Below are 12,592 nucleotides of genomic sequence, written 5' to 3' on the forward strand. Positions count from 1 at the left end.
GTATGAGATGTTTAGTTTCATACAAATCAGTGCGGCGTCCTTTACGCTCACTATCTTTACCGGCGGTTTAGAACCATACGTTTAGTCCTATATGATGCAAGCTAAAAATAGTGCTTATTTTCCTTTATTTGATCTTTCTTGTGTATGAACTTACCTTTTGATTTTCCAGTTTTGTTTTGAGGTCGTGAAGAGTCCAATACGGGGGCACAGTCTTCGGCGCAGGTAGACGGAGCTCAAGGTCGCGAAGCCATCGACGGAGACATCTCATGTCTGTCGTAACATCTAAAAGGACAATAATTCAAAAGCGAGAGGAACATACAACAGCGACAAATATGTGAAATTATGCAATAAATTTCTTGATTGCCTTTAGTTTATCGTTGCAAACAATTGGTATATAAAGATGCTACCTGTTGGAGATTTACGAACGAACAAAGCATTGGTATCGGACTGTCGGTGCCTTACGTCCTTTAGAATTAGCAACAAATCACATTATCGTAACTCCGTTATGAGGAAAAGCCCGCTGTTGCAAGGACCGTTTCAGTTCGATGCTTGTTGTATATGAACCAGGCAACCTATGGTTTTGAATTCGTTTCAGTACCCCACTAACGTCATGCTGAAATGTTTACCCGCCATCTTGACCTTGTCGAAGACATTTTCGGAAGATACATTCGGTGAATTTTTGAAAAAAGTCACTTACTTATATGAAAGGAAACAACAAAAAAAATAGCGGAACGCTTTCGTAGCGAAACGTTTCGGGAGATCAACAACGTATAGAACGTGATTGATATTAAACGCCCCCTGAAATCTTGCAATGGCATCCCCATCAAACGTGATTGGAGCTACGAGCCCAAAAGCTGTAGCACATTTAACGAAATGAGCAAAACCATACAATATTTTTCTAATTCCTTCAAACGAGAAAAGTTATGCGCAATAAGTGGAGGTGAAATTGAGTGAGTAGATATAGCATTATCTAGAACGATCTGATGTATTGTAGATGACTAATACTAGTCAGTTTTTGCATTCTCATAAAATTTTAGTCGGCGGTGTGGTTCCAGCGCAAATTCTGACATAAATGCGCCTACCATTGCTTACCTTCTATTGGTTTGCCGACGTAAACACTTTTCTATAGATAACCCCAACGTGACATTTAGTGCAGTGATCGATGGGTAAAAGAACTAGTTTGTTTCTTTGTCATTATTTTACCGCTAATAATTACAACTATTAACTTACTTGCGGTTATCGGGTTGTAAGAAAGCCGCTATTTGCTTTCTACTTTTTTTTTTTTTTTAGAAATATATGGATCTTGGCTCGCCCCTTCGGCCTAACTAGCGGTAATGTAGCGGAAACACAAATATTTTCAATAACAATTTTTTCTTCACAACATCACAAACATTTCTAATCATCCTGTCTGTTGTTGAATATAGAAATGTACTAACTTTGAACACATAGGACCTTATGAAACAACAGACGGTCAGCTTTATCCGTTACGAATTGGTCCGGCTTTGTAACCGAACTCTATTTCGTCGAAGGAAAGTTTTCATATTTGCGTTTTATACAGTTAGCGCTATCTACGACTGAAGTAACGTATCCTTTGTACATTCTACGCTCAAAATCTGCTTGAATTCTCTATGAACCTTTCAATGGTTACCTACATAGCGCGAAAAAGAGATTTGTTTTGTATAGGTACGCATTTGTGTATCCCTGTGCTAGTATGAATAGCTACTGCTTACTACGGGAAGGTATTAACCAATCGAACATTTAACGAATGCCCTAAATAGTTCTAATTAGAAATTAGACTCAAGTTCACGCATACCGTGAAACAGCTTGTCCTTGTCGAGGCTGTCTACGCTCTCCTGAGGTAAGGAACAGGCGTTCTCCTTGGCACACCACATTTCAGACACTTCCTCAGCCTTAGCAGATATCTATCGAACAATAGAAAATAAAAATATGATCTTTAGCGAACATCTCCGAAGACACACTATTGGGCTAAATTATTTAATGATAAAAGGAACAAATGCTATGTTTATTCTAAAGATTGACATTGAACGACGCTGATGAACGCTGCACGTATAATTTCCAGAGTAACGGCAGATCTATGTACAGCACGAACGATACTAATACAATCTGAGGATTTCGAAGAGAGTCAATAGCATCTTACTTAATTTCCATTATCGTATATTTCTATTTCTTACGTAAACGGTGCTATGTAAAAAGAACCTTCTTTCTTGTCTCAAAATTTATACTGTTGTAAATTTTGAGCTAAGAAAGAAAACAAAAATTATTCTTGGCACAGGATGCCGAAAGATATGATTCGTCAAAACAGTACAATGTTCTCTGGAGATAAAAATATCTCAGTTGTTATAATGTATAATGATAATGTCTCTGTCAACGATAACCGACCGAGAAGAACTAGTAAAATTAACGGCACTATTTTTAGTAAATAAGCAAAAAAATTTATCGTGCGTATATGTGAATATCTTCAGTAAGTGAGTCGCACCTCAGCCCTGAGTTCGCCACCGATGAGTGCTGATGTCGAAGTCATCATATGAGCTTCACGAAGAAGACGATCCTTACAGTCACCATAAGTTGACAACTCCTGGTAGGACCACTGAAAGATGCATGTCACAATAATCGCAAACCATTGTAACATCATTCAATATAAATCAAAATAAATGTAGGGACGGATTAGTATAGATGAATGAAGATCTTACTGCTGCTTATGACGCGGTAGTATGAATTATGATGAAGTACATGCTAAGACAGCGAACAAGAAATTTCTTTAATATCAACTAATAAGTATAAAAAAAAAACTTTAAGGTTTAGTGTTTAATAGATAAAACTGTGGATCAGGACAGATCATACTCAGTTGGAAACTGTTTACTTTAAACATCTGGAAAGTTTGCCTGATGTATTGGGTATTCGGAAATCACAGGCTCTGCTTTTCAAATTGAGACGATCTTATTCAGCCTGGTTCTACGGGTGGCCATTAGTACCAACAACGCAAGTCATCAAGTTACGGAGGCTGGTCATTTCCGGTGGAGTGCAGAAATAAGGTTCATCATTCAGTGAGCACGGATCAGATAGGAGCATCGTCGAAAGCCAAAAAATACATCTTTGACCACGACGCAGGCATCATCGATCACTTATTTAGCCGCATGTGATTTAGACCAATCTCATACGTTAAGAGCGATTTCGCTTGACTGATTTTCATTAGAAAAAAGTGCTCCTTTGATACAAACAGACATTGTAAAAAAATTAAAGGAAACGAATGGAATTGTGTATTTTTCCGGCTTCATCAATAATGGTTTAATTTAAGCAAAAATCGGAATGATATGAGGATTGATAGAAAAAATTTTCGTGAAATCAGCCATTCTTGTGGAATTTAAGCTATAATATATCAACGTACGAGCTTAAGGGTTTCGTGACCAATCGATCAATCAATTCTGCTTGGCGATTTTCCATTATCCAGTATTTTCTGCTACTGAATGGACATATGTATGTTTTGAACGGCAAGAAGTTACGCTATGTTTAGGCCATGTAAAGCTTCAAGTGGTCCTGCGTGTACGACGATTTGGTTTAATGGGACACAATTTACCATAAGATTAGTCAAATCTACTGCCATGGTGAGGGTATTTAATGAATTGTATCTATGAAGAAATGTCCATCCTAAATTAAATCGCGGTCTTCGCTGTTCTAACAACGTGACAACATTATAACCCAAAGATAGGCAGGCTATCATATCTCTGGGCCGGACATATTGAAGTGCCTAGCAGCAGTAATTTTCTAGACGTTTATTATTTTACTAAATACAGTAATTACGTATAGTAATTATCAGCACCATTTACAATTAGGTTGTCGTGTTCGTCGGCCGAATTATCAAATTAAATCATAGAATTATATAGTACATATTGTATTCTGCTTTCAATATATGGGGTATATATATATATATATATATATATATATATAAATCAACGGGTACGTGGGACGTACAGCAACAGATCGTCGTAAATTTGAATGACACTTTACGGATGTATTAACTGCTTCTTAAAAAAAGCCCATTACAAATTTACACTGTAGCTGCTTTGTATAGATGAACAAACAACGAACCCCTCATCTTTACGCAAAAAAAAAATTATATTATTTCAGTACGTATTCGTCGACGTCCTAAAATTACCGTTATCCTCCAGGAAATTAAAACTCTAGATATTGTCAGCACAATTTTGCCCACAGTAAAAAATAATGCATTTTGAACCCACATTTAACCAAATTGTCCAGTACCACCACGCTGATATACAAACAAAAAAACGTTTATGGAAAAGCGGATAATTAAGCGATATGTACTATATCGCATACATTTCCATCGTTAATTGTACCAGTCAACGTTGAAAAAGGCATATAGCAAAAGTGATCCATAATGCAGTGACGGCGATCCTTGAAGTCTAAGCCTTGAGAATCGTGTTTTTTTGTCACTATTGGTTAATTTAGACAGCGGCTGCTTACCTATTAAGAAGACTTTCGTTCAAATCACCTAACACAGATGAGACTACGGTCTTTTGCTGCCAGCAGTTAGCTAATAGATGTATTTCTCTAAGCAAACTTCACGAGGGGTGGTTACGGCCGCGCTTCTTATACAAAGCGTATTGGGCAAAAGGCCGTTCTGGGCTTATTTCTCTTTATACTATATGTTCTCGTCCATTACTATTCGAACATTCGTAAGCAACACAAATCTATTTGCCATGATCAATATTATCAAAAAATTTCAAAAAGCAGGTTCTTAATGTTTGATCAATTAGTGGGGTACACCGATACGAAAGTCCTGGCGGGCCTTAGTCAAAACTATTCTAAAATTCTTCTATTTACAAGCTTCTGTCTGGTAAAAATGTCTGGCTTTTACTGGTTCATTATTTAAGTTGAGGCGCACTGACCTTACATAACAGATTCTTGTTGCCGTTTAAAATCAACTATATATTCTTATTGTATCTTTTTTATTTTGGTATTGGATAATCCCCCTCATCCCACGTTTCGCAAGCCCCTTCAAAGCAAGTATGTTATATTTAATATCCCTTAGCTATTTGCAGTGTCAGAAAAAAAAATTCCAAACCGCATAAAGGTGCTCAACTCCAAACTAGTTTAAAAAACTACGTTTTAGGCCTTATCAGTTCAAGTTAACGATAGAAACTGTATAAAGTCTTATCTCATATGCGGGATTTTTCGTGAAATTCACATTCCAGCGAAACCTTTTTTTGCAAGGTTTTTATATATTAGGGATATTCATAGAAATAGCCATTAAACTATGTCCTAACGCTAAATAATTATAGCTAATACATTTTACGAGTTAGTCGAAAAAAAATCTCTACAGAAGCTTCCATTCATTGACATTTCATAAATTTTTCTAATATATTCGCTCCTGGCTCTCCCATGATTCACTGTCCATCACAGCGTAGCGTCGTTGATCCGTTACCTGTGTGTACTCGTGTGAAACGTTAATTCGCTACCCATCTTCCTGTATAAAATAAAGTAAAACTAATAATATCTTGCAACAGGGCACGATCGAAGTTCGTCGGCCATAGACGACATCTATTCACAACATTAGCTTTGCAAAAATAGAAAGGAGGAACATCGCAACGAGCAATGGCAATCCACGGATAGACAGAGACACTTCATACAGGTGTATAGAAAAGCGTAGGATATTGATTACAGGTTATCTTGGCCGGGTTATGCAGCGATCATCATTACCAGTTATTTATCCGTTCTTCCTTTAGTTCTTTAAAAGGAGTTCTCTTCTGTTCTTGTTTTTTTCCTTTCTGCTGAAAATCGTATCGACGCTACTAGCACCATTAGCATCGCTGCTGTCATTTATCGTCACCCACAAATATAACAGAAGTGTTCGTTAACGACTGTTTGACGTCTCACTAGCGACACGGGTCGATTGCCCGTACGTTTTTTCTTCCAATCCGGCGCCAATTCCACCGCTAAGACGCCTCGCCAACGTTGCATACCGTACTAGTTCAAGGTTACCCACCGCTGCTGCAGGTAGTAGACCCTCGATTTTTAGCTCTTGTTTAACTATATGTTCATTGGCCAAGTGGATGGGGGCCGCCAACAACGAAAGAAGTTACAGTTTTAAAACATGTCGGCTTATATCATTCTGTTTTTTTCTTTTTTGGAAAGGTGGAACACAAGACAATGCTTGAAAATGCGCATTTTGTGGGTCGCGTCATACATATCAATATTGGTCGAACTACTTGTAGGTACGGCATGCTATTATGATCTTTTCATATGCTGTATAAGTAGTATTTTCATTCGTTGCTCATGCGAGTGGGTCTGCAAAAGTTTAAAAACATACCATGTTCGTGTTTGTGAACGTATAGGGGAATGACAGAAATCTACTGCAGCGAAGGATACATATCCGCACTATATACAGACATGTTTACTAGTCCGTGTATAGTACATTGTCAAGCCTCTAGGCGATTGACTGAAGAGCAAAAGCCGATAGTCGGCTATAGGCGAAGCGGTGAAGATCCGTTTGAAACAGAAAATATTTTCTCTTTCAATTTTTTTCCTCATTTTAGTGCGAAAACTAAATTAGCTTAAGAAATACACAGCATTGTTTAGCCGTAAAAAACGCGAAGTCCGCCATTGAGAATTGCTCTCTTCTATTATACAATTTCTAATATATAATTACTGATTACGCATATCCTTCTTAAGTGATTTTTGTGCAAGCAATTTCTATATAAATATATAATCAAATACAATACCGAAACAATGTTCTGTCTCGCGTATACTTTCTGTTTCTCAATGCGAATCGGCAACACGGACGAAACAATCTGTTCTTGGTTTCGCCGATTGTGTCCCAACCAAGTATACCTTTCGCCGTTTCTCCAGGTATTTTACAAGCTTTGCAAATTGCGCCTACAGGTAATATGTAGGTAGACTGCAATTCTGCGTATATTATTATGTACAGTTCTTGGTCGTATAAAATTACCATCTGCGGCTTAATAAAGGATAAACATAGATTGAACGCTTCTCCCTTATTAAACTGCCCCAATCTGAACTCCCCGATGTTTCGGTTAAATCGACACCCATCGGCACATATGAAAAATGAACTTTTTTTAATCTAATTTTCTCATCCTCCGCATCTTTTACAGTGGTCTAGAGTTCTAACACCCCATGGTATATGCATACAGCCACAGACGTCTTAAGCAACCACAAAGATCCCATGGTCTAGCGTGCCTCGTGAATGAGAACCATCAACAAGTCAACCTAATGAAACCCTCTATTGTCCTATTTTTCTCCTATTGTCCTATTTTTCCTATCTATTGGCCTATATTTTCTCCTGTAATCCCGAAAATTTCCACTCAGTTGACAATGCCCGTATCTACAATCATCATCAATTTCTTTTCTCTATTTTTCGTTCCCATCGATATAGTTATTAGAATATGCGCTTTTCTTATTTACCGAACGCGAATTGTCGCGTCCTCCGCCCCCCACACTACTACACAATTGGTCCAACTATACCCGAGACGCAGACGAGATATATATCCCTAATAACATAGCCATGATAGACAGTGGCTGGGTAAGTGAGCGTGGCAGCGCGAGGAACCACCAGAAGCAGTGCGAATGTGAAAATCCCATAAAGCTACACCGCGGAAACGATCGCAAAGTCCACCATCGGCTTCATTGAGTCTACTTCAAGCAGAAACTAGGCACAGACTGAGGTGAAACAAGCATTCCGACGAAACAGCGCTCTTGTCTTGATGATTCGTTTTAATCTACTCTTGCTTGACGTTGGTGTTCCGACGGCAATACAGGTTGCCTACCGTCGAAGAACGTTGCTGCAGCCCATTGCGGTCGAATTGTAGATTTTGATGCTTGCGTTAGAATGTATCAGGAGTCGTAAATGCGGATATATCAATTAATAACAAATGCAGCAGAGCCATTTACACGCTTATGGTAATGGGGTTTAGCAGGGCTGCTTTGAACCATCGACGCAAGAGTCCCTGCTGAGCGATCTTGGCTTTGGTGGTCGAGTGTTTTTATCTGCGCAATATTACTACTCCAGTCTTTGGCATTTTTCCTGTTACTATTGTTCTTGACGATAGCAGTAGTTTTAGCGCCAGAAAAACTTGAGAAGGCTGAAGTACTGCCCGCAAAAAGCACAACTTCAACGTCGACATCATAGCAGGTTCGACAAATAAGATTTTCAGTATTTAAAGCGTATAATAGCAAATACAGTACGACCAAGTAGGCCTTTAGCACTATATCACTGTCGTTGGCATACGGATCAGGCAGGCGAAACTTTTGCGGGACGAAGACAATGCATTTTGTAGATTCCCGTCTATTCCAGACTGAACTAATAATGGTTCAGCACGTTAATAATACCCAGAACAAGAACATTACTAATTGCAATATAAATCTGGATACGAGTTTCAGTGACGGTAGCGTCTGTTAACCACGTGCAGAATATACTATAGAGATGAAAGTAAAACTCCCACGATCACTGTATGTACAATAAGGTACAGATTCCAGTTTTTTTCCGGACAGAAAAAAACTAAGTCCTAATAATAAATGAACGTAGTAAGTTTTAAACTTAAAGCTTGTCCGCGTACTTACTTGAAGCTATTTAGAGTTTTCGCTAAGAGCTTTTGTGTGTACGGCCGAATACCATGCAGTAAGTGCTAGTAATAGCTAGTGGGAATAGCGCATCAATTAAGCAGAAGCATCAAAAGAGCTGTTATTGAATAGAGTTGACAAAAATTTGTCTTTTTAGCGGCGATAATCGAATTTTCCTAGAGCAGATATATATGTATAACGCATTGACCTGCTCAGCCGTCGGCTTTATTAGCGACTAACGAAGTAGCAACTAACGAAGCAACTATACGTGCACGATTTCATGCACGAAATCGACCGCTTTACGAGTAATGGAACGCTGTACGAATACCAGATACGATCACACACTAGACAATTCACACAATGGATTGCCTAGAAATCGTGGAAAAAAACTTTTCTCATGTTTATTTATATTCTTCGAACCGAAACAAGGGTAACGGAAACTGGCACTGCTTAGTGGCGATGTCAATTTGGCGAAACTTAGCCGCGATCTCGTTAATTCGGTGTTGGCATTTTTCGTTCTCTGGGTATTCGATCGGTATCGCTATTGCAATGTCGTATTTGCAATACGTCAATTCTTCTAGCTGATCCTTCGTAATTTTTCTCCTAACTACGCATATTTTTCGAAGTTCGTAAGTTAGCCAAAAAAAAAAAACAACAGTATTCGTCAAAAGTCGATTGGCCTTGTTTATGAACGGCTTAAAGCTTTAAGCTAAAACTTAGCTTTGCATGTTAAAACAGGCTCTTGAATAGGCCAACCAACATTTTGCCAGTCTCCCTTCTAGGCCTGCAAACTGGCGGCATCGGTGGTTCCGCTAAAACCTAGTGACATGTTTCACAGTACCTCTACAGTAACAGAATGTTTCCATACACATATGGTTCTGATGAAAATTGTATGTATATAATTTGACTCGAACGTCAAAACGGGGTGAAAGAAAATAGAATTCGTTTCTGTGTTGCTTCCAGGACCATCAAATTTTATAAATTCATTGATTCAAATTTATTGATAGAAACGTTCGCTTTACTACAGTTTGAACTTCTTGTCCCGTCACAGGGCCATCAGCAACGGTCGGGCCCGTATTCTAATAGCAGCCATGATACCGGCTGCTTTGCAAAGAATTGATCTACGGCAAAAAAGTAACTAATTTTCACTTGAATTGAATATAATAAAAATGGTACACGCATGACCTGGAGCAACTTAACGAGATATTAATGGTGTTTTAAAAACCAAGGACCTATGCGCCAGGACTACCTGTTCAGGACGGAACCCTTTTCTATTAGTTGTAGCCATTGCAATCATTCTCAATATGAACTATGAACATAGAAATAAATCTCACCTTTATGATGTGTTTCTTCCGATCAGGATCGTCTTCGATTTCGAGTCTTGTATCCATTTCCTGAAGCCAATCGCGAAGTTCAGCCAGTCGACTCAGGAGCTGCCGAGGAGTGAGGCCCACAAGGCTGCCACCTTGAACAAAAGGGGGTAGCGCTGAAAGCGACGGTGGACAGCCCGCAAGGGGAAGTGATGGCAGAGACGAGCCCAACGACGACATTCCTTCATCGGGACACAGGGAATGCTGCGAAAAGTCGGCTTCCAGCTCCTGCAAAAACATAAAATCTTCAGCATATATGAATTCACCCACACATTATCCATGTAATTATCGCTCTATAAGCTGCTATTCATTCTACAATAAACGCAACATAAAGCCAATGCTTAATACCTTTTGGAATATAACAGTTTACCCTTTTTTGCGTTATTGGGATCACTACGAATGCGCATTCGTGTCTGTCTTAACCTTTCAAGGCGACATGGTTGTTAAAATAATTGAATCAAAAAGTAACCTCTGTTTAGAAACGAAATGCATATGATCCACAAATACACTTTCTATCTCTAAATCTTTTAAATGTCGACACATGCAGATGATTTGTAGACAGCTAAAGCCCACCGGAACATACTGACCCGCAGCTGACGGAAGTTTCTGCACTTATATTTTGCTAGCGATTGATTTAGTCGATAGGCTTAAGCGCCTTGACTATGTCGATTTTGTTACATACAGTCAATCCCAGTTGATTGCGACAGGGGCCTAATATTGAGCCCACGACATATAAGGGTACGTCCGTCCGCGGCCGACCCCACCGGTTCCATGGCTCAAGCGAACCAATACCCTCGTGACTCACATAGGGGCAAATGAATTTACTAAACAGAATGTCTTTTTTTAAGGAAACGTTGGGTATAAGCTACTGCATCATTGTTGTGGAAGTTGTGACGCAGAGAGATGTGCCTTCAGCTGCGAATAGATCGTTCGGCGGTCGATGGCTGACGCATCTGGCTTCGGGATGCTGTTGTAATGAATGCTACAATGGATCCTAATGTTTTAAAACCGATTGGTAATAGAAGTATGGTAAATATAATAATAGCATTTCGGGAAATCTATCGCTGATTTCCTTCAACGTCAAGTCTAGCTTTTCTTAAAGTTAAAATGCTTCTCTCAAATAACAATACGCGCAATTATGAGTAATATTAAAATGTAAACATGGCGTGCGAGTGCGCGTAACAAATACGCTTAGTTCACGAAAACTAATATTCGAAGTACGGCTTTTTTTTCCGGAACTAATATTCCATGTGTGACAAAACTGCAAGAATCTCTTTTGCATCGAACCTTCTAGGAACAGCTTTAAGAAAAAGACTAAATTTAACAATAGATTACAATCTAAGGTAAATCGTGGTAGTACTTAATTTTAAAAAATAGAATTGTCTCGCGTTATGAAATGACCTGTCGTTTGTAAAAAGGTGGATGAATGCAGACTCGTCGTGAAGAAGGCAGCCCATCAATCGTTTTACTGACTGTTAGACAAATACGATATACAGGAAAGGTCCCGTTCTAGTTCTCCTATTCTTTCAGATAATAGAAATGTAGTTGTCGCGATGATTATGAATACTTCCTTCTAGAAATTTTCCAAAAAACGTTTTACAGTAACAATCAAATTGTACGTGGACTACGACACTTTCAAGGTGTGCAACGATTTTACAAAAAAACAACTCCAAGTTTAACTATAATACATGTATGGTGTAGAGTAGAACGTCACGATTATATCGTAGAACCTCTGGCTATTTCAACGAAGTCTGAAAACAACAATTTATCGGACGTCGCTGACATCATCCTCAAGTTCCTTAAGAGTTCTGATCACGTGCTGATATACCGCATTATATTTTTCTCAGGATTAACCTGTGAATCTCAGCTCTAGTCTCATTAGTACCGATACGTTAGCCAGTCGCTCGATTAGGTGAACTTGACAAATACCAAATCGCGATAAACCTTACTTCTTAAATTGTGGGTCTCTAATATGCGTTATGAGTTGGCTATTTTTACAAGATGCGCACGAGTAGTTTTAGACATCTGAGTGGGTATGCTTCCAGGCGACGCAATTTATACGCTTTTGCTGGCTAGTAATTGTTCTACCCTTAGTTTCTGGCAGACAGTAGGAGCTTAAAGGAGCGTATATAAACATTTGAAAATCGACATATTGACCTTGATAGCTATAATGGATATAACGCTCAAACTACAACAAATCATCGTTTCAAAACCGTTATGAACTTTCGCGTTTCTTCGAAGATTATTTCTAGAAAGTGTGTATGTTTCATTTATGCGAAAAACCCCTATCGGAGATATATTGATCAGGAGCTATGTCGGGTTCTGAAAAGCGTAACAGCCTGTCTCCTCAAACGGCACAAGTGATCTTAGCATGCAGGCGCTTCTTTGACAATGTGCAATTTGGATACCTCTACTAGAACTTCACAATTCAATCGGCCTTAAACCAATAAGGCCGAATAGGGTCACAGCATGTTTATAAAATTCAACTCCAAAAGTGTTTAATTTACTTAATCATCTGGACGGTCGAAACTACAGCGGAAAGACCGGACGATGTCCAAACAAATAATTATACAACTCTGCTTGTTAAAAGTGGGTCGTATTGGGAGAGG

General features: G+C 38.9%; 1 protein-coding gene across 4 annotated transcripts in view; it reads right to left on the reverse strand.

Moving 5' to 3' along the window:
- LOC111254252 (uncharacterized) overlaps positions 1-12,592 on the reverse strand; it is a 169,279-nt gene that overhangs the window by 149,698 nt on the left and 6,989 nt on the right. For all 4 annotated transcript variants that reach the window (XM_022814895.2, XM_086974373.1, XM_086974375.1 and 1 more), the window contains 4 exons: positions 9,948-10,211; positions 2,498-2,608; positions 1,814-1,922; positions 155-282 (listed from right to left, as the gene is read on the reverse strand). In XM_022814895.2, the coding sequence (XP_022670630.2) occupies positions 155-282; positions 1,814-1,922; positions 2,498-2,608; positions 9,948-10,211 (612 nt within the window). The remainder of the gene's footprint in view (positions 1-154; positions 283-1,813; positions 1,923-2,497; positions 2,609-9,947; positions 10,212-12,592) is intronic.

Source organism: Varroa destructor, unplaced genomic scaffold (assembly GCF_002443255.2).
Source record: "Varroa destructor unplaced genomic scaffold, Vdes_3.0 BEIS01000007.1, whole genome shotgun sequence".
In the NCBI taxonomy this organism is placed as follows: Eukaryota; Metazoa; Arthropoda; class Arachnida; order Mesostigmata; family Varroidae; genus Varroa; species Varroa destructor.